General features: G+C 41.6%; 2 protein-coding genes and 9 non-coding genes across 11 annotated transcripts; 4 read left to right on the top strand and 7 right to left on the bottom strand.

Annotated features, from left to right (window-relative positions):
* On the top strand, window positions 1–1151 carry LOC108108023 (histone-lysine N-methyltransferase SETD1B). Its single transcript, XM_017215887.1, has 2 exons — window positions 1–394; window positions 451–1151. Exons 1-2 carry the CDS (start codon window positions 144–146, stop codon window positions 1007–1009), a joined length of 810 nt encoding a protein of 269 aa, XP_017071376.1. The 5' UTR covers window positions 1–143; the 3' UTR covers window positions 1010–1151.
* A 3428-nt stretch (window positions 1152–4579) lies between these two features.
* LOC108108004 (probable chitinase 10) lies at window positions 4580–21888 on the top strand. Its single transcript, XM_017215858.1, has 8 exons — window positions 4580–4848; window positions 14435–14516; window positions 17970–18478; window positions 18543–19499; window positions 19567–19678; window positions 19743–20713; window positions 20788–20989; window positions 21050–21888. Exons 1-8 carry the CDS (start codon window positions 4846–4848, stop codon window positions 21253–21255), a joined length of 3042 nt encoding a protein of 1013 aa, XP_017071347.1. The 5' UTR covers window positions 4580–4845; the 3' UTR covers window positions 21256–21888.
* Window positions 14590–14661, bottom strand: Trnac-gca. Its single transcript has one exon. It is a non-coding gene; the product is annotated as a tRNA-Cys (tRNA).
* Window positions 15266–15338, top strand: Trnak-cuu. The gene has a single exon. It is a non-coding gene; the product is annotated as a tRNA-Lys (tRNA).
* On the top strand, window positions 15543–15615 carry Trnak-cuu. The gene has a single exon. It is a non-coding gene; the product is annotated as a tRNA-Lys (tRNA).
* Window positions 15801–15873, bottom strand: Trnak-cuu. The gene has a single exon. It is a non-coding gene; the product is annotated as a tRNA-Lys (tRNA).
* On the bottom strand, window positions 16078–16150 carry Trnak-cuu. Its single transcript has one exon. It is a non-coding gene; the product is annotated as a tRNA-Lys (tRNA).
* Window positions 16318–16389, bottom strand: Trnac-gca. The gene has a single exon. It is a non-coding gene; the product is annotated as a tRNA-Cys (tRNA).
* On the bottom strand, window positions 16848–16919 carry Trnac-gca. The gene has a single exon. It is a non-coding gene; the product is annotated as a tRNA-Cys (tRNA).
* Trnac-gca lies at window positions 17090–17161 on the bottom strand. Its single transcript has one exon. It is a non-coding gene; the product is annotated as a tRNA-Cys (tRNA).
* A 115-nt stretch (window positions 21889–22003) lies between the features above and the next one.
* LOC121529918 lies at window positions 22004–22125 on the bottom strand. The gene has a single exon (XR_005993689.1). It is a non-coding gene; the product is annotated as a U5 spliceosomal RNA (small nuclear RNA).
* Between the last annotated feature and the right edge of the window lie 77 nt (window positions 22126–22202).

Here is a 22202-nt window from a genome sequence, read left to right as displayed (position 1 = left end):
AAAAAGAGAAAGATCCAAAAAATTGTTTACAAAACGGAATTTGATTATTAATTCACACACGTTCCTGGCATCCAAAGTCATTATTTTATACATTTTCTAAACGGAAACTATTACTTCAAACGAATGAAGTAAAAGGAATCAAAATGAAGTGGCTGTCCTGGGAGTCGTTCGGTTGTACCATGGCGAAGATCTGGCCATCCTTTTCGTCTTGGTCAGGACACATGACATCACTCAGTGTGTTGAACCAGAGTCAGGAAATTGTGGAGGGGTCCAAAGGCTGCTGCTCCGTAGACTGGCTAGTCCAGCTCCAGCAATTCTCATGTCCTCTGGTGAAGCTCTTAATACTCGGATTGGTAGCATTGCCTGTTTATAATGCGATTCTCATCCTGGTGGGGTGAGTTTGTACTTTTTAAATGTTATGTTTGGATTAACTTTCTGAATCTTTCTTAGGTGGCGCCTTAATTATAGTGCCTCTAGCAGTGCCGAGCGATTGGTGCTGGACATTCATTTGGCTCCGGTCGTGAAGCGTCCAGCTCCACTTCCTCCCACTGCTCCAAAACCACCGCCTCGCCATCGTCGACGTAAGGCACCTAGTATCCCAGTTATAACGAGTGAAGGCTATACCAGCCAACAGAATCTTTTTGAGTCCAACCTACAGACAGATCAGTATAACAATCTCAGGGAAAAGCTTAAAGTGGTGCTGGAGGGCTTGCAGAATCCTCTGCCCCCTCCATTACCTCTTTTCCCGCCAAAACCCCCAGTTATTTCCCTTTTCGTAGAACCCTTGTCCTTGCCAGAACCAATGACCCCGTCTGAATCTATAACACCATCTGATTCTCCCAGGATAGAGAGCACAAAGCCGCGCTCAAAACTTCTGACAGGGATCTTTAAACGTTTTGGGAAGAGATGGAAAACTCGAGGCAGCCATAAAAAACCCACGACGTCTGAGGCCAGCACTTCCCCATCGAATTCCCCGAGCATGGGCACCAGCTGCTTCTATGTCTACTAAACACCAAGATCGAGGGCACGAAAAGCTCATCTATCAAGAAATCAGCGCTCAATTCCGTGTGAATCTCTGTGCGATTATATTTTGTTACGATTAAAAGCGTGCTGAGGTTAACCATGTTGGCCCGGCCCATGGAGGCCTTGAATCCGCGTTGGCTTTATTAGAATACATCCGGCAGTACAGTTCCAAAGCGACCGCCGACAAAAGACCTAAGCGACAAACCTTGTTCTCGCATCAATCTTGTGGCGGCAACTGAAAACAAAACAAAAAACAAAAACAAAAACATAAACACCAAAACAAAAATTAAACAAACAAAAGGCAAATAAGCCCAACTACCGGGGTGAGCTTGCTCATTCGCCGATGACTGGCTGATTAAGGGGCAGCGAAAGCAGATCGCTATCGTCAGCTCCTCCTCCAACATCCAACAGTCGACAGCCGAGTATCCAAGTACCCAAGTGCAGCTCCATCATTGTCTGGGCCACAATGGCAGGAAGGAAAAGCCAAAGAGCACGGGAAAAAACAAGGTGCTATCTGGAGCACTGAATATCCGATGCTCTTCTACCATAAAACTCAAAAGATTATGTTGGGTTGGGCATTTGGGTGAGTCAACAACCCAAATGGATTAAATCCTAGATATTCTGGGAAAACATATTTCGAACTATTTATTAGGGAATTCGATAGAATTCTTTAGAGATTTAAATTTTTATTAAGGTGTAGCTTAATATTTTAAATACCTTAAAGTCTGGTTTTTATTACCCATAATTCTAAGTGACATTCCTGTTTATTAATAGAGGTAATCCATCAAAATATTATTATTATAAATAGCTTGGAATTTAAGAACTTGCTAGGAAGTGAGATAAGATACAACCTTGAATAAACTTTCCTAATCTAACCTAAAACAAATTTATTTTGTGAATAAGATAAAAAATAAGATATGGTAGGAAACCTCCAACAATCCTTGTAAATAAAAATAAACATGGTTTTGGAAAGGGCAGATCGAACTCGAAAATTACAGGGCAAAAAGAGCGGGTAACTCCCCAGACGAGTTTTTGTTCTTCCGCAGCCAAGAGAGTGAGATGACCAGGGCACCCCGATGGTCCGATTCCAGTTGATCTGAAGGTAAATTCGAGAAGAAAAAAAATATACAAGACAAGGCCCCCCAGGCAAGGCCATTGAAAAGTGAAAAGCCGCTTGTGTTTTTCATAATTTGTAGCTAAAAATTAAATCACGTTTCTTATCAGCGATGTGATGCGATTGTGAGTGCCTTTCTTTTTCAACAATTACCAAAATCATAAAGGCAGCCAACGAAATTACCTACAAAGAAATTTCACTTTCAGTTTGTACGTCAGTGTGTGTGTGTGTACATATGTGAGTGTACGAAAACAAAAGACTTAAGGCACGAACTTGCCGCAGTAGTGAAGGTTAAGTCGTTCGATTTGATATTCAATCGGTATAACAATTTCGAAAGCCATGCCAATGCACTCGTCGATAAGGTCCCACCTGAACCGCATAGATAATGGGTAATGGGCATTCGAATAGATCCCTTCTTCCTGGCTTTCGGTTTTCTATGCTGTATTTTTTAGTGTTTTGCGGTGCATCCGATGTGAAACTTGGCCCGCTTGCGAAACAGAGCATCGCATGGAAGAGTTTTCTTTGGGGGAAAACTGAAAACTGGCACACAGAATTGCGAAAAGCAAAAGCTGCAGCAAACATCAAATGGCAAATGGCACGCAATGGAGTGGGCATTAAAATGCAGGCAATTAAGTTGGCCAAATGATTTACAGTGAAAGGCGGTGAAATTTATGGCATGCAAAGCGTGAGAAGCCTCTTATTTTCTGGTGAGCTAAGATTCCAGGAACTGAGAGACTAAGAACTTCGATAATACCAAAAGAAAAATCACACCAATCTGGACTTTCGTTTTCATCAGAGCGTAGTTTGTTGATTGGTTTCGGGGGCGTGGTCCCAGGTCAGGGATTGGAAATGGAAGGGGCGGCCCGCTTATGAAACCCCTTCACAGAAACCCATATGCTAATTAACCTCCGCTGCCTCCTGCTTTCTATCGTGTGAAACGTCAGCCAAGTGTTATGCGCTGCGTATTTTGTAAATCATATTTCGAATTTGCATTTAACGCCGTCGCAAATGGAGATGGAAATAGCGATGGAAATGGAGATGGAGATGGGGATCAGGTCGGAGACATTTGGCTGACGGCTCTTGGCCGTTTGTCTTTATGCTAATCAAACATGTTTGTTTACCAAATCCCAAACCCGATAACGAATGATGTTGGCTACCACCCGGTTCAAAGTGGGTGGGTGGGGGAGTTACCTAGTTTCACCTGGCTTAGTTATCGAATCAACGGTGATAACCTATTTAAATTTATCGATGCTTAGCCCATAAACTCAACAAATTAAAATTGATTTTTATATGGGTTAATGCTGTTTCGATCTTTAATAAATTATTTAATAATTTAATGATGTAACATCGCTTATTAAGGTAGTTACAGAGCGTTTTTAATGGCATATAATTTGATCAATTATGCTTATAAATGTTTGTAGTTTTATGCACTTTTAATATTTATTAAATTTGAGGTTTTAAATTTAAGAAATAATAGTTAGAAATCCATTTTGTGATGGTAATTTAAAGTACTTGGGGTTATAATATTCCACTTATCAACTTTTATTAGCCATGAAGAATATAAATTGCCTTTTTAATAAGCGGCATATTTTTATTCGATGTTGTAAAATTAAATGAAAGCCGGCAATATTTTTGTCGATGATCGAAACACCTGTAAAAAGTTTTAAATATGTTTCTTTTTATGTAGTAAAATTGTATAATAAATGCGGCTGCGATAAAATAAATTAGTGAGAAAACTGAAATTGCCTAAATCTGTGATTGATTCAGTGATGGTTAAAAGGCCCCAATTCAAACCGGTTGAAAGGTGCTTGGTTGAACGTCGGATTGAATGGCTGGCCAATGGATATGGTCTAGTCCACTGTTAACCCTCTGTTGCCTACTAACAGCGGCAGACGAAAGAGCCGAGCAAAGGCAACGCAGCAAATTTAATTTTCCATGCAGCTCACAGCGCAGGCTGCAAACCAAAAACTGTTTTTATGCTGCTGCTGCTGCCATTGCCGCTGTCGCTGCTGCTGGTACTGCCTTTGTTGTTGGACGGATCGTATATGGCGCTCGTACGTGGCGGACCTGAAACTGAAGCTCAGCCGTTGTCAAACACCAAACACCAAAGCAACAAAAACCGAAACCAAAACCCTGCTCAATACGGGGGCCAAACTAAGCTCAGCTCTACTCTCCGCTGCTTCATTCAATGCACTGGAAGAAAAAAGAACATCAAATTCAACAAAAAATGACATTTTTTGACATAGTATGTGTTCTCTTTTCTTGAACATAAATCATAAATCATACTTTTGATCCTTTTAAACGTTAATATTTTGTTTTTGTCAAATAAATATCAACATTTTCTCCAAATGTCGACGCCGACGTCGCTGCCGTGGCCGTTGTTGTCGTCGCCTTGTCTTGGCAGCTGGCGGAGGCAGCGCTCGAATCAGTTTCAGTTTTTCAGTCAAACGTGCGAGTTCGAAGCGACAAGCGGTCCACTTCGCCTTATTGGGGGCCAGGATTTTTGAAAGTGACTAGTGACTAGTGGCCAAATATGTGCGGTTAGCCACGACAGTTTGCAGTGTCTCGAAAGCTATAACAATCTCATTGAACCCAATCGAACCGAATCGAATCGAGTCCAGATCAATCCAATCTAATACCCAACAGCCAGCTCAAGGAGAATCGATTTTGTAGCTTGTGGATACGCGGCGCGAAGTCGAGCTTTAAAAATGGTGAGTGCAAATGTGTGTCAGAGGCATGGAGCTATGGAAATTATCATACCAACTACAGACCCCCCCCAGTCAACCCCCTTCAACAGAACAAAAAGCATGCCAAAGAATATTGAAAGTCCGTTGACGCAACGGAAAAATGAATGCTAGCCAGCAGTAACTCCATGGCAGTTTGGAGAACGTAAACGTAAACGTAAACCAAGACTGCACAGGGAAAAAATAATATTTTATGCTAGGCAATAGTCAAGGAAGGCTATAGTTTTAAAAGAAAAATGAAAATCATTTAAGGGTTACAAATTATGTTAGGATAGGATAACAAGGATTTTTCCAACGCACATTAATGGGCAACATAGACAAATATGTTTATTTATACTCGTATTTGTTGTTTGAATTTTGAATAGACTGAAAATTGAGCGTAATCATTAGTAAATCTTTTAATCTTTTAATCTTTTAAAAACAAATGATCAGTATAAAAGTTGTAAATACTGCGTCATTTATATTTCACTAAAGTATTAAGATGTTTTTAGTAACCTGTTTTATGAGAATACTTAGCGCTCTTACTGACGTCAAAGACCATGCTCTTATTGGGGCCTAGAAAAATGTTGAAAATTCTTTTCCCGTGTAAGTCTTAATCACAGAATGGCTGAGTGTGAGAAAAGGCAGCAACGTGAATGACAGAGGCAACAACAGAAACAACAACAACGACAACGGGTTCTGTACCGCTACTGACCGACCGAAGTTGAAGGCGAACTTGTCAAAGACAATGAATAAAATAAAAAATGAACGCCAAGAGGCTAAAAAACACAGGCAAACACGGTGGGGGCCAGAAGTTGGTGTTGGGGGATTCAGTTTCGCTTTCATAGCTGGTGAAAAAAAGGGGGAAAATGCCCGAAGTCGCAGTCTTCAATTGGCCAATTGGCAACGGCTTTTACTTCCTCGGCCGCTCGGGGCGAAAAGCGAAAAACTAAAAACGAAAAGCCAGCTAAGTTGGCCGAAAGATTTCCATTATGGCCGCAGCAGGCGGCACGCCTCAATTTGGCAGCAAAAGCAGCAAGTAAAAGTTGCAGGCCCACAACAATAGCAATAACAATAACTAGTTTTGTTTTACAACAATTAATATTTGCAAAGGAAAACAACAAGACAAACGAACCAGGCAACAAAAACCAAACAAAAAAAAGGAAAAATAAAAATACCTATAACTCGCCAACGTCGATTGGCAAATAGTGTTTGCAAAGCAAAAACAAAAAGACTAAAAAAAACGGAAAAAAACTGGTCTCAAAAATGAAAAACCCACAAAAATTAGGTTCGAAACGGAGTCTCGAAAACAGTGGAAAAGCAAAAGGCAATCAAAGAGTCCAAATCAAAATCAAATGCGAACTCTGCCAGCTTTATAAATTAAACATTTTATTTTATAGTCTTTCGCTGGCCGCACAATGCAACGGATCGGGTATATAGACGAGTATATATACTCCGATGTGGAGCAGGTCGAAATTTAAGCATTTCGAAAATGAAAACAAAAAACAATAAGAAATGCTAATTGCCCAAGTTTTCATTGTCTGCGTGACAGCTTTTTGCATTAGTTATTAAGCTCACAAAATGTATATTTGATGCGCTAACGAATGTTTCTCAATGGAAAATCGACATATGATCTTTAAAAGTAACTTAAACTAAAAAGTAATTAGCAAAACTTTCTAAATATTTAAGAAATATTATCTAAATCATTTGATAAAACTAGAAATGTTTTACAATTAGCAATATTCATTAACTATCCAGTCATAAGCCAAAAATATTTATGTAATGTAGAGCAGGTCAAAACTTAATCACTTTAACAAAAGAAAACTGAAAAATGTTAATTGCCAGACGGGCCAAAGTTTTCATTGCCTCCGTGCACTTTCGCGGCATTTTGGCGTTAGTTAATAACTCTCTTTAACCGCCGCCCCTCTCATTTTGGCCACGCCCACCAACTTGACACGCGCTATTGACAACCGTGACTGACATGTGCAGTACGCTGGAAATCAGTATCTTTGTACCTCTGTATCTGTACCTCGAACGTATCTGTGAATGTATCTGAAACTCTCACTTTCGTTTGAAATGCCTCTGCCGGCGCTGACAATTGAATGAAAACACTTGCAGAGAATTTTGTTTGCAAAACAAACCATTGAAATGGCAAGACGTCGAGCTTGCCCGTGTTTACATTCGAAAAACCCCAAAGAAAAATAAACACTACAAAAACAGCAACAAAAAATGAAAAAAAAATCAGTGGAAAGGGGGAGGGGCAGACAATATAATTGCAGAGCGACAGACTTTCTCCCTTACAGAAAACAAGCAACGCATTTTTCACTGTTTACTTGTTTTTTTTTTTATTATTATTGTGACGGAAGTTACTAATGCGGTCCGACTGGGCGTATACGTAATGCGAATGTCAGCCAGCGATTACGAGGGTCCTGCATTTGCCAGATTTTGTAACCGATCGCGCAATTAGCGTGTACAAATAGAAGAAGATATAAACAGGCAAATTGGGTAATGAAAATGAACATTTTCCTGGAAATACCGAAAGAGGCAAAGGAAATATGAGTTCGTTACTTGGAAACTTAAACAAAAAAGTAGGAAACATTTGAAAAACTTAACTATTGATTTTCCAAACTTATTTTATATCTCACTTATAGAATTATCGTACCAAGTTCTGGCATTTTATTACTCGCCCCTGAAGCTCTGACTTTTGAAGCGATAAAATCATTTTTATAACATTTTAAGCAAGACTTTAGATAAATTAAAGACATTCAAATGTTTTATTGTTAAACGAGACAATGCAACTGAAGTTTCTATGAAGCAATCTGTGATATTTCTATGAAATGTGAATAAAATGCTCAACAAAATGCCAGCCACTCATAACTCAGCCACGACTCATGGCTCAAACAGCATCAAGTAGCTGGGGCATAATTGCAGGCCAGGCCAGGCATTTTGACTTTGGCCAATAACCGCTTGGCTTTAAGCCTGGCCAAATGTGCCTGGCAACACGGCGTTCTCGATTCTTAGCTGTCGGCATCTTGGCAATCACTTTTTAGCCTAGCCCTGACAGCCAGCTGCAACTGGGTTTGGGCTCGAGTCTGAGTTTCAGTTTGCATTGGGGATTGGGGGAGTGTGGGCTGAATGGAAAATACTATACCATCATATACTCGTATACAGACGCAAAAGCAAGTTTCCAGCCTCGTTCACTTTTATGCTGATTTGTGTACACAGTTTGGCTGAAATCGAAACGCATCAAATGGTTATTGAACTCCTCGTTGAGACAGTCAGTCAGTCAGGCCGACTGACAAACAGTCAAGCAGCTGATGGCGATAGGAGTGAGAGTAATTCAACAAGTCATTGCACAGAAAAATATATATAAATGCTGTGAGCTACTGAAAAAGAAACTACATGTATGTACAATGTACATATCTTAGGTACTAGATATTTTTATTATTTTATGTTTTTAATAGATTTTAAATTATAAATGAAAAGATCAATCAGTTAATTATATCGCAAAACAAAGCATAGTTTTTTGTGTTTAAAAATTAGTTTAACTTCCGTACGAGAGAATGAAACCCAAGCTGGCAAACTCAATTCAAGTCTTTTCAGGCAAAGTCAAAAACGGGCAGCATTTATGTTTGGGCGCTGTGGCAAATCAAAAGACTGCGGCAACGAACTTGGTGCTCAAATCAAGTTTTATTTGTATGGTCTTGCAAAATGCTATAAACACTTGATACCTATTAATAACACGCCGTTAATGATCCCCTTTTCTGCCATATGCACGCACTGGCAAATCAAAAGACTGAGGCAACGAACTTGGCGTTCAGTGCAAGTTTCAGTTTAAGGGTCTAGCAGGAAGTGCGACAAAAAGCCAAAAGCGCTTTGTTTGTCCAACCGCGCCGCAAGAGATCCATCTTAATTAGCCCACACCCAATGACAAATAAATGTTAATTATGCTTCGGCCAAATCCACAAATCCACATCCATATGCTTAGGGATCCGTGGTACGCGTGTGTATCAATCATTTGTCAGACGGCGAGGTGACAAACTGAAATAAAAGCCAAAGCAAACTGGTTCGCCGCCGTCATTATATAAAAGCGGACTATCTATATATACTAGTATTTATCAGCCGTATATCCACGGCGAAATCGGACAGCGACATAATCGAAATGTCAAATCACTATAGACTGATCTCCGTCGATAGGTTGCGCAACCCTGGCTGCTCATAATTGAAGCTAATTAGGCGAAAATTGTAATTTGTGGCCCTTCCGCTGGCCAGTACAATTATTTTGATCATCAGCAAAGACGTCTTTTTGGCATTTGGCAATAAATTCATCCGGCCAGACGAGGCAATAAAATGGCTTGAATTAAAACCGTTTTATGGTCTAGGCCATAAACATTGATCGGGCCATCAAACTGGCCCAGCCCCGAGGCAATCGGGCATCTTTTAATTTGAATATCTGTTTATAAAGTCTGCTAGTCAAACGGGTTCGCAGTCGCGTCTCCGTTTTTAGCCGAAAAGGTTAAAGTTGAGCACAATGCCACCTGCTTTTGGCCGCCGGAGATGCAAACCCCGTATTAACTTGCTAATAATACGAATTTCACCGCTGCTCGTTTCCCTATGATTTCTCGTTGTCTTTCTTTTTTTCCTTTGAGGCGCTTTGTTTATTAATAAAAGCGCATATGGGCTTACGTAAGGAGGCGGCTGCTGGTGGCTTCTCCTCGTGTTGCACTTGCTGATGGCGATGACATAATGTCCGCAAAGTTAGTTCCTTATTGCCGCTGGGTTGGCTGTAAAGCTAAAAAGACAGCAAAACACTCCCCCCGAAAGTGCAAGTGAAAATATGATTTTTACCCAACATTCGAGAGACATACAGTCGGGCATTTTCCAGGCCGTTAGCTTCGGTTTCGCCAGAGTAAACAGTGAAAAACCAAAGCCAGAAGGCTGACAAAAACCCTAAAGAAGCTGGCTCAAATGCGACACTGACAAATGGCAAATTCTTTACGAGGCCAGCCAAAAAGCAAGACAAACAAACAGACAAACAAGCAAACGAACGAACTAACGAACAAACGGACATAAATTTTATTGACATTATGAACAAGATCGCGGCGTGTAGGAAATGCTTGATCTGGCGGCACTGGAACGGAAGTGGTGCGCACTCAACTGTTGAAATCTGGCATTGCAGCCGCAAGAATAATGGTTATATGTTCTCGTTCGCTCTGTTGCCACTTCTTTTGGTTTTTTTTCTGGTTACTGATAGTGACTCAGCAGCATCGGCTCTCAACAGCTGGCTGGCATTTTATGTGCCTCACGTTTGGCACATTAAAAAGTCAAACCAAAATGCAGTTCCATAATTCAGTGCGAGCGTCAAAAAAAAACCCTGCCGTATTGCTTAATCCATTAAAAGATGACGCTCTTAAGGGTCTGAGTGGATCTAAAGCAGGAATAGGTAACAGCTTGTGTATAAGTAGGAGTGTCTCAGGAATGTGTCCCACCTTAAAAACAATCCTTGATATTATAATAGTCATAATAGTAAGGTACCTAAGATACAATCTAAATTCTGTATTTATCGTTAAAAATCCCGTGAAATAAGTAACAAAATCAATCTAAAATGAAGAGAAACTAAAAATAATTTCACTAATTTTCTCAGTGTAAAAAGCCCTAGAACAGGCTGCGAATTTTAGCACACATATCATAAAGGCAAGCCGTTGGAGTCTGCCGCCTTAACTCGTTTTTCTGAAGCGTCAATGGCCGGTTCAGGGTTATGCTGCAACAGGAAGTAATTGGCCGCCGTTAAGGAAAACCGGCAGACCAGAAGATTGGCAAGGCACCGCACCCAGAAGTGGCTAACTGCCGCTCTCCCTCCCTGTAATTGGTAATTGAAGTCTCAAGTGGCATATTCTCGCCCTGGCCGGACCCAACTAATTGCTAAAGCTCAACCATTATTCTAATCGATTCGTGAACCAGTTTCGCCTTAAGTACTAAAGTACGGTGACTCAGACTCTCTTAATCTCCAGTCTCCCAACGCCGTTGCCGTTGCCGTTGAAGTTGTCCTCTCTGGACTCGTTTGCCCAGCTTTTTGGCCAGATTGCGCAAGGTCGTCTGGTCAGGACAGGTGCTCACGACTTGGCTTAATTGTGTGACGTATGCAACTGGTCTGAGACCGGGCCAGAAAACAAAATAGTTAGCCGCAAAATCAAAGCCAAAATATTGCCCAAGCAGTTATGACTTATGGCTTAAAACACCCCCCTCCCCAAAAAAATATATATATACCCACACATCCAAATGACGCGTGTCGCTGGTTTTCTTCAGTTTTCACTGTACTTTTATTTTATGTTTTCTGTTTGTATATTTTTATTTCGAAGCTGCGCTGCGTTGCGCTGCGTTGAGCCTCACCTTGAGCTTAATTTCGGTCAAGCAAAAAGGCGTTCAACATTTAATTAAATATAGCAGGCGCGACAGAGCCGCAAACAAACGGCCAGACAACATCGATTCGACAGCCGCTAAAGTGGTAAATGGTCGAAAGCCGAGACCGCATTTAAATAAATCGCACTTCAAACGAACGCCAACTGCATTGCCATTTCCATTTTCATTCCCATTTCCATTTCCACTCCGATGGCCCCAAACGAAAGACTTAAGCGACGAACGCGAGCCGGGCGAACGGCAGATGTTGCAGCCTCCGTGGCGCATGATTAATGCAGTATTTGCGCAATTTGTCTCGCCCGTTGAAATCATTGAGCGGACACGAGCATTCGGCAAACGGCAACAAAAGCCACAAAATTTACGCAAATGAATTGCGATTTCTGCGCTTTCTTGACTTCGTGCAAGTGAAATCCACAATCACCAAACGGATCATATTTTTAGATACCCTGGAAGTAAGAGCTTACGTGGGTTGATAGTTTGATTTAAATTATTTAAAAGCATAGAAAATTTAAGAATAGTTAGTCAGAAGACACTATAGCTTTTCGAAGTTATTATAGGCCAATCTATTAATCTCCTTTTTGGTATAAGACCGTAATTGCAGATTTTATATTAACAACAAAATGATCGAATTCAATTACAATTTAACACATCGAGGTAATCGAAGTCTCGTATCTAATGCTTTTAAACTAAGTGCAATTTTCTCCGATTTTCCACATGGACTTGCTGTTTCTTTTTGCGCAAGACAATTGAACAAATCCAATCATGCTGCTGGAATGCAGTTGGCTTGTCTTTACTTGTTGCCACCCCCTCATCGAACGGCCCACCCCTCTCTCTTTCTATTATTTATTGACTTTTATTTGGTGCTGTCGTAACCGCAGACTTTGGCGCGGCTTTCTGGCTAACACAAACGCACTGAAACCCAAGACTTGGCGGCTTTTTTAAGCCAAGAAAGAAAAGCAAGTCCCAGTTACACAGAAAAATTGTTTTCATATTTTCTTTAAAATGATTTTTAATGCTTCTTTAATATGAGAAATAGATATAATATGAATTAATGAGAGATTATTTTGAAAGTGTTGCTTGTTTCAATTTAAAAGTGAGTACAAAATATCACACTTTCTCGGCCTTGCGTAAAATGTTTGGAAGTTTTCTAGTAGCACCTCGAAAGTTCCTTTTACAAAGAAACCAAACAACAAATCTCTGGAAGTTTCTGTATTATTCAGAGCAAATTTTATCTGGAAATAATGGCTGCTCATTATGAAGCCAAAAACACTCGGTTTTGGTCAGTGTTGAGCTCCAGCAACTTGGCTTTGCTCCAGCGAGCCGTTAGTCAACATGGACACCAGCTAATGATACCGCCACACAGTTACAGCCAGAGCCACGGCAAAAGCCAGACAAACACAATGGACATTTGTAGAAAACTTTGCAATGCGACTTGGACAATCGCCCGAAATGGACATGCCAGCCAAACGTACAACACATTTTACGCAAGAATGCGATTGAAAGATGATTTGCTAAATTTGAACAGCCGACATGCAAGTTGGGAAGTTGGTTAGACTTTCGGTTCTGGCGATTTTCGCTTTCGCACATGGAAAATGAAAGGCATTTGAGAGGCCCGGTTTCTCTTTATGGTCATTCCGTTTATTTCCGCGCCCAGTTTCAGAGCCAAAGATGCAAAGATCCAAAGCGAGAGCAAACCAGTTGGTCCAGACCAGTTCGGCTGAACAACCGACTAACTGGCTAACTGGCCACACGCGATAAGGAACCTTTTGCGTGCTGCTTTAAGACCAAATAATTTATGCATCGTTTGCGGACTGCTAAAACATTTAAATAAATAGCCGAAAATAAGCCCAAACCAGTTTCACTTTTTTCTCGGATCAACTGCGTCCCATCTCGATCGAGAGATCTAAGGAGATTAATGGGCGGACTAATGGCGGGGGATGTTCATAAATTAGACAACCTTCTCGGCAAGTTAGTGACACGACCTTGGGCATTCCTCGCCAGAATACCCATAGCTTTCTAACTGTAAGCTCCGACCGTTAGCAATCGCCTCACGATTGTGCCAATTCGGGCCATTTCTCCATTTCACCATTTCACCACTTCCATTACGGCTAACTGTTCGTGGCCCACGGGCGATTTGCATAACCCGGCGTTGTGTAAGGTGTTCTTAATGGAGATGCCCCCTGAATGCCTAAACAGGCGTTTGGTAATGGCCCAAAGAACCCGGTAAATGGAAAAGCTTTAAGTGTGTTTACCCTCAGGTAGAGTCCAGTATGTTTGCAAAAATGAACATGGGCAAGGTGAAAGGCTTATGATTTTGTCAATGATCGACTAAAATCAAAGCTGTATTGCTAGATCCTGATATTGTTAATTAATCCCTTTTGTGTTAGTTCTACTGTTTAACAATTATCTTTGTACAAACTTAGCATATTTTTTAAAAGGCTACAAAACTGTCTGAAATCGCAAAATAACATGTTAATGATTATCCCTGAACCATCCTCCCATTATTCAAAATATTGTATGTCTACATTATCAGGGCTGTCACAAAAATATCTCTCAACTAAATTCCAATAAAAAGCATAATCAGGTGTCCCAGAAAATGGAGTGCCCACACCTGAGTACACCTTTTCCCATCACTTCAGCGAACCCTTGTGAATGGGGAATGGCATCGGCTGGAGGTCGGACTTACTTTCAAAGTCGAGAGACTCTTCAAAACGGCTAATAAGTCTCTCAAGTGCAGCTGAAGATGTCAGACAAGTTTTAACAGTTTTATGAGACAAACTGTCTCATCGGAACAATGGATGGGCCACATAAGTTTTGAATAATTATGAGCGGCGGGTTAATTGTTAATTAGTTGGCCGGGCAATCGAGTCAAAAGTTTGGGTGCTTTGTTTTATTTTTTTCGGAGCCGGTCGGATGATGGTGGAAGTGGGTCAATGTCAAGACGTGTTCGTCCGCTTGTGAATTGTGGGCGCCAAAGGGCCATCCGACTGACCTCTGTCTGTCACCTGGCGACCTTCATTTTGGCCCAATTGGGGAGGCAACAAGTGCCACGTAATTTGTTGAAAGTCGACGTGCCCCCACATAAATCACAGATTATTAATCGTACATCAAAGCATAAACCCGTGATTAATTGCCCCTTGTTTCTTCTCCACCACAGTTTCCACCGCGGTTGCTGCGAATCGCATTTGTGATATGCCTGCTGATTGTCTTGCTCTCGCCCTCCACAGACAGTGCACAGAGTAAGTAAACCAAAAATAAGTAAAATAAAACATTAACATGTAATTGAGCCAATGAAAAAAGTGACAAAAAACAAGGGGACACCCGGGTTTGAACCGGGGACCTCTCGATCTGCAGTCGAATGCTCTACCACTGAGCTATATCCCCACTTATATAAAGAACGAGAATTTACTCAAGAAATGAAAATGCCAGCCCCTCGATCTTGCTGTGTGGGCGTTTATCTTGTCCATGACTATTTTCAATTCCTTCTTTCTTGACTGAACGGAAATTGATAAACAACAGTTGCTTCCTTTGCTATTGTTGTTACCATGTTTCTGTGATTGCTTTATCTGCATCACTATCACACAGCAACCACTTCAATAATTGCTTGTTGCTTAACCCTTTAACTTAATTGAGAGAAAGGCAAAAGGGTGTGACAGACAAGCCCACGAAGACATCATTAAAACATAATTAAGACAGTTAATAAAAAAGTATTATTAAAAGAAAACAAATGGTTGTGAAAAAACGGAAGCCAATAAATCGCAATTACCAATCTATTTTCATATAACACATTTACGAGATTAATTAATAAACAAGGTGCAAACAAGATAGAAAAAATAAGACAATAAGAGAAAAATTTTGAAATTTTTGAAATTAAATTATTTTTATATAAACTTTTTTGTTGACTGAAAATTTTTTAAATAGTTTTGATTCAGGATGGAGGGAGACACCACATATCCGACTCCTAATTTTTTTTGCCCTATATCACATAGCCCGGCTAGCTCAGTCGGTAGAGCATGAGACTCTTAATCTCAGGGTCGTGGGTTCGAGCCCCACGTTGGGCGGCAATCTTTTTGATAATTTTTGATCTACTTTATTAGATAAAATAAAGCAACAATTATTTTTTACTTACGCAAAAACTCATTATTTTGAAAATAAATTATTATTAACATCTATTTTGTGACTGAATATTTTTTAAATAGTTTTGATTTGAATGGAGGGAGTGATGTACATATCCTCTTACCAATTTTGTCGCTTTTGACTATATAGCCCGGCTAGCTCAGTCGGTAGAGCATGAGACTCTTAATCTCAGGGTCGTGGGTTCGAGCCCCACGTTGGGCGGCATACTTTTTGATTATTTTTGATCTGGTAGAATTCTAACTTGAATTCATAAAACAAATTTCTTTTTAAATATGGAAAATATGCAGAAGAATTTTTTGGATGGCAATTAACTATTTGAATATTAATAAATATTTTAATAAGCAGAATTTTAATATTCAAAATTTTAAAATGTAAAATATATTTATCGCCCAACGTGGGGCTCGAACCCACGACCCTGAGATTAAGAGTCTCATGCTCTACCGACTGAGCTAGCCGGGCTATATAAGTTCTGGCGATAAAATTGGGAGCCGGATATGTGAAATCTCCTTCCATCCTGAATCAAGACTATTAAAAAAATATCCAGTTACAAAAATGATGTTAAAAATAATTTATTTTCAAAATAATGAGTTTTCGCGTACTTAAAAAATAACTGTTGCTTTAGTTTGTCTAATAAGCTAGATCAAAAACAATCAAAAAGATTGCCGCCCAACGTGGGGCTCGAACCCACGACCCTGAGATTAAGAGTCTCATGCTCTACCGACTGAGCTAGCCGGGCTATGAGTAACGGGTGTCCAATCTCCAGAAAACTGTACATGGGGCCAAGTTCTAAATTATTCAGGATTGAAAATAACGATATTTAAATAAGGATCATATAGAAAGTTCTGTAATACTAGGGACTACATTTTAAATAGGATTTAAACAAACAAAAAAAACTAAAAAACAAGGGGACACCCGGGTTTGAACCGGGGACCTCTCGATCTGCAGTCGAATGCTCTACCACTGAGCTATATCCCCATGATGTTTCCGCGAGGCTAAAATTCTACTTGAGCACTAATGTCACAGTTGCTGTTGCAAACGAACATGTTCGATGGAAACATCAAAAATTTAACCCTCGACTGGGCACACGTATGTCTTTTAGCACATATATAAATAAAAATACCTTCAATTATACAACTCTTATGCTTGAAATTAAAAGGGTATTATTTATTGCTGTTGTGCAAACACAAAAATGATTATTAAAGTGACTTAACTTTAATCTATTCATAAATTTCATGACAATTTCGTTTAAATTTGCATTAGATCTTAAAGCCAAGGAAAACTGGTATTCAGCAAGAGACAAATGTCAATGAAGTTATAATTAAGATAATTACGGTTATGGTTTCGAAATTAGTCAAATAAAATAAATACTTAAATGAAAAGAGCAGAGAACATTTATAAGCAATGTGTTGTTAAATGATTCAAAAAGTCTACCTAGGGGACACCCGGGTTTGAACCGGGGACCTCTCGATCTGCAGTCGAATGCTCTACCACTGAGCTATATCCCCAAGTGTGACATCGGGCTCCAACAAGGGCCCCAAGTGGTCAACAATCGTTGTTTATTAACAAAAAACTCATCAGAAATGGCTTTATAATATTACTCCTAAAAAAATAAACGATAAGGATCGATCAGAAAGAAAATGTCGAGTTCAGTTAAAGGCAGCAAAAAGGTTTACCAAGGGGACACCCGGGTTTGAACCGGGGACCTCTCGATCTGCAGTCGAATGCTCTACCACTGAGCTATATCCCCAGATGGAGTTCAAGCAGCCAAACGGCACCTAGAGGTTCGCTAGCTAATAATATCCACAGGCAAAGGCATGCCGCCTACCTCCTTACCCGCCTCGTTTTAACCAACCAACCATATTCAGTCTGGCGTGCTGTGTTTTGTGTGGGCTTGCGCAGTGGAAAAATGCAAAAGATACGGCCATTAAATGAAATATTTAAACAGGTTTAGCAATAATTTCGCTTTGTTATTTCTGCTGCAGCAATTCCACTTCATTTAGCTAAATTAAGCAGAAAAATAAAAAAGAAACCGGTGTGGGCCAGCGGCTCAATTTAGACGTTCCATTAATAATTATAAATGTATGTTTATTTGTAAAGACCCAAGAGTAATCTACGTTCGATATCTTAATTATTGAGACAGAATTAAGTAAATCCCAACGTCACGACTGTCGATGAATTCAAGCTGAAGATACATAATTTGAAATTATCAACACTCGTCGATCGCAAGTGGTTGACAATCCATCGCAATTGCCATTACGATCGCGATTGAGATCGAGATTGCGGCAACCCGTCATTACCATTGCCACATTGACGGCTGATGGGGAGTTCAGTTGGATGGCAGGTGCCAGCTACTGTACCTGTACAGTGAATTCGCCGCTTCCATTGCGGATTGTGCAATCTGGGCAAGGTCAAGTTGATCACTTTGTGGGTCAAATGTGGGCGCACCTATCAATCAGATGGGAGGCTATTGAACAATAAATAACTTTCAATAGAAAAAGGTTTTAGTTCGAGCAGATGAATGTTTGTTTACTTATGTTTTTTCCTTACAATTTTAGCCAAGACACGTAGACGTCTGCGACGTCCCACAACATCCGTCAGCTCATCAAGAAGCAACCTTATTGACTCCAAGAAGTCCACTGAGGCTCCAGAGGCTGAGAAGCGCATTGATCAGATCACCTCCGCCACAACCACCAGCGTTCGTCGCACCCGTCTCCGTTCCAAGGCGAAATTGGGTGCAGCTGCAGCTGGAGGAGCCGCAGCGGCAGTCGGAGGAACTGCCCTTGTAGCCAGTGGATCTTCATTAAAAGGAAAGAAGACCAAGGTTGACGATGGCACACCCAAGATCGTTTGTTACTACACCAACTGGTCGCAGTATCGCGTCAAGATTGGCAAGTTCGTTCCCGAGGATATTCCAGCCGATCTCTGCACCCACATTATCTTCGCCTTTGGATGGCTGAAGAAGAATAAGCTGAGCTCTTACGAGTCCAACGATGAGACCAAGGACAATGTTCCTGGACTGTATGAACGTATGATGAACCTGCGTAAGGCCAATCCCAAACTGAAGGTTTGTTAAATTAAATTAATTAAAAATTATAGATTTACTAAATGTTATTTTCTATTTCCTGCAGATCCTTCTTGCCCTTGGTGGCTGGTCCTTTGGCACGCAGAAGTTCAAGGACATGTCCTCTACGAGGTATACCCGTCAGACCTTTGTCTACTCTGCCATTCCATTCCTTCGCAAACGCGGCTTTGATGGTCTTGATATGGATTGGGAATACCCCAAGGGTTCTGATGACAAGAAGAATTTCGTTTTGCTGCTAAAGGAACTGCGTGAGGCCTTTGAGGCTGAGGCCCAGGAATTGAAGAAACCCCGACTTTTGCTCTCTGCCGCCGTCCCCGTGGGTCCTGATAATATCCGTGGCGGATATGATGTGCCAGCCATTGCCAGTTACCTGGATTTCATCAACCTGATGGCCTACGATTTCCATGGAAAGTGGGAGCGCGAAACAGGACACAATGCCCCACTGTATGCTCCATCCACCGATTCCGAGTGGCGCAAGCAGTTGTCCGTCGATAATGCCGCTAGTTTGTGGGTTAAGATGGGTGCACCCAAGGAGAAGCTGGTCATTGGTATGCCTACCTACGGTAGATCCTTCACTTTGGCTAATCCCGATAAACATGGACCTAATGCACCAGCTTCGGGAGGTGGACGCGAAGGCGTCTACACCAAGGAGAGTGGTTTCTTGGCCTACTACGAGATCTGTGAAATGCTGCTGAATGGCGCTGTGTATGTATGGGATGACGAGATGAAGGTACCTTACTTGGTTGATGGTGACCAATGGGTTGGATTTGATGATGAACGCGCCATCAGGAACAAAATGCACTGGATCAAGTCAAATGGCTTTGGAGGCGCCATGGTATGGACTATCGACATGGACGACTTCAAGGGAGAGGTGTGCGGTGGAAATGTTAAGTATCCTCTGATTGGTGCCATGCGGGAGGAGCTTTTGGGGATCTCGCGTGGAAAGGAAGCCAAGGATGTCAACTGGACCGCCATTGCTGCCACTTTCGAGGATATCGAAGAGGTGTGTTTGACAGTTGCCGTTAAAATACAGGAAAATTACAGATATTATTTTTTATTGACATTTTCAGAAACCGGAACCGATCAAGATCTCTGTGGATGAGATTCTCAACAAGGTGCGAAAACCGTCAGTCCTGAAGAAGCAGCGCATCAAGTCTGGAGCAAATGCTGTCGCCACAAACAGTGAGTTTTTCAATAGTCCTGAACCCTAAAATCAGTCATTTAATTTTTCTTCACTTTCCTCCAGCTCGTCCCGCCCAGGTGTTCTGTTACCTGACCAGCTGGTCGGCCAAGCGACCAGGAGCAGGCAAATTTCAGCCGGAGAACATTGATCCCAAGCTGTGTACCCACATCGTTTATGCCTTCGCAACTCTGCAGGATTACAAACTGACAGAAGCCACCGATGATGATCCCGAGAATTATGAGAGTGTGATTGCCCTGCGAGATGCTAATCCTGATCTGCAGATCCTTCTGGCCATCGGAGGATGGGCCTTCGGTTCCACACCCTTCAAAGAGCTGACCTCGAATGTGTTCCGCATGAACCAGTTTGTCTACGAGGCTATCGATTTCCTGCGTGACTACAAGTTCAATGGTTTGGATGTGGATTGGGAGTATCCCCGAGGTGCCGAGGATCGTGTGGCCTATGTTAGTTTGCTGAAGGAACTTCGAGTAGCCTTTGAGGGTGAGGCCAAGTCATCAGGATTGCCACGTCTGCTGCTCACCGCCGCCGTGCCCGCCTCTTTCGAAGCCATCGCAGCTGGTTACGATGTGCCGGAGATCTCCAAGTACCTCGACTTTATCAACGTTATGACGTACGATTTCCATGGTCAGTGGGAGCGCACAGTGGGCCACAACTCTCCATTATTTGCCTTGGAATCTGCCACTGGCTATCAGAAGAAATTGACTGTTGATTACAGTGCTAGGGAGTGGGTGAAACAAGGAGCTCCCAAGGAGAAGCTTCTCATCGGCATGCCGACCTATGGACGCAGTTTCGAGCTGGTCAATGACACCCAATTCGATATTGGATCCCCCTCGTCCGGCGGTGGCAAGGCGGGCAAGTTCACTAACGAGGCCGGATTCCTCAGCTACTACGAGGTGTGCTCCTTCCTGGCGGCAGATAACACAACGCTTGTCTGGGACTCGGAGCAGCAGGTGCCCTTCGCCTACCGCGGCAACCAGTGGGTGGGCTTCGATGACGAGCGATCTCTCAAGACCAAGGTGAGTTGCGATTAAGTTAAGAAATGGAATCGATAGTAAACTCTAAACTCTTATAATTTCTTCCTAAAATACAGACCGAGTGGCTGAAGGAGCAGGGCTTCGGAGGCATCATGGTGTGGTCCATCGATATGGATGATTTCTCTGGTCGCTGCGGCAGTGGCAAGTACCCTCTTCTGACCGCCTTGAACGACGAGCTGAAGGACTACAAGGTGGAGCTGGAATACGATGGACCCTATGAGTCCCACGGCCCACGAGGAGCATACACCACCAAAGATCGTAAGTCCTATGCAAGGATTACACAAGAAACTATAAATTAATACTTATTAATCCAACCAGCTCATGACGTGACCTGCGCCGAGGAGGACGGACACATCAGCTACCACAAGGATTGGGCCGACTGCACCCACTACTACATGTGCGAGGGCGAAAGAAAGCACCACATGCCCTGCCCCGCCAACTTGGTCTTCAATCCACAGGAGAACGTCTGTGACTGGCCCGAAAATGTCGAGGGATGCCACACGCCTACGGAGGCACCCGCCTAAGACCTCCATCTCCGGATGGACTTGTTAATATTATGAAATCGATGCCCTAGATTTAGTTCTAATGCGAAACTGCCACGAAACTCTTTTGCTGCCGCCGTCCCCCTTTCCCCACTAACTACGAAGAATACTCGAAAACTTGCTAAATTTTGGCTGAATTTTTTTAAAACTAAATATAGGTCTAGCTAGCGCTGTAAGTAGTTTTTATGTCTTAGTTACCAATTCGCACCCACAACAAAGATGAGAATGACGGACCCCAAAAACCCAAAACTACTCTATCTGCAAGACCCAAAACTAACTTTCGCATTTCCGTATGACTCGTAACAAAAAGGTTTATATGGAAGATGCCCGAAACTTCCGTATAGCAAACTGTGATAATCATAAGAGACCAACAACCAACAAGAAATCGGCCAAGAAGTCACTATCGAAATTTTGTCAAAAAACAAAGCGAAACAGTTTCCTCAACAACAAGAAGCTTCCTTCTGCTTTTGCCCCAACTCTCCATCTCATATCTCATTCCTTATCTGAATAATACAAACAGGCACAGAGAAAATTGTACATTTTCAAGTTTTAACAATAAATTTGTATTATAGAGTTGTAATTACGTAGTTAAAATAAAAAACATTAAAAAAAATACGTTTTAAGAACTTTTTACTTTTAGTTTAAATAGTTCTTAAACATCACAAATAGGAAATACTTGAAATATTATCCACGAATTTCCAATACTACAATTCAAATTTATTCTCTATGGCCCCAGTCTTGCGACAGGGCACTACTAAAAATTATTTTAGACTCATTAGAGTGTTCCTCTCCACGGAAATCTTTAGTAAAAGGCGAAAGATTTATTCGACAATTGAAGAGAAACCAGAGTGCCGAACAACAGTTTTTATCAGCTACTCCATGCCAAAGCTGCTTGAACAAGTTGAGAATTATATGCGCACCAGCTCAAG

The sequence above is a fragment of the Drosophila eugracilis genome, unplaced genomic scaffold, assembly GCF_018153835.1.
Source record: "Drosophila eugracilis isolate 14026-0451.02 unplaced genomic scaffold, ASM1815383v1 contig_2088, whole genome shotgun sequence".
NCBI classification, from domain to species: Eukaryota; Metazoa; Arthropoda; class Insecta; order Diptera; family Drosophilidae; genus Drosophila; species Drosophila eugracilis.
Note: the sequence above shows the minus strand (reverse complement) of the source record. Positions and strands in the feature narration are given on the sequence as shown.

What these genes read in the sequence shown, in the direction of transcription:
- LOC108108023 (XM_017215887.1), top strand. Translation starts at nt 144, where the DNA reads ATGAAGTGGCTGTCCTGGGAGTCGTTCGGTTGTACCATGGCGAAGATC. An exon ending in GCGATTCTCATCCTGGTGGG is followed by an intron (nt 395 to 450) that starts GTGAGTTTGTAC and finishes AATCTTTCTTAG; the next exon opens with GTGGCGCCTTAATTATAGTG.
- LOC108108004 (XM_017215858.1), top strand. An exon ending in CTCCACAGACAGTGCACAGA is followed by an intron (nt 14,517 to 17,969) that starts GTAAGTAAACCA and finishes TTACAATTTTAG; the next exon opens with CCAAGACACGTAGACGTCTG. An exon ending in AGCATACACCACCAAAGATC is followed by an intron (nt 20,990 to 21,049) that starts GTAAGTCCTATG and finishes TAATCCAACCAG; the next exon opens with CTCATGACGTGACCTGCGCC.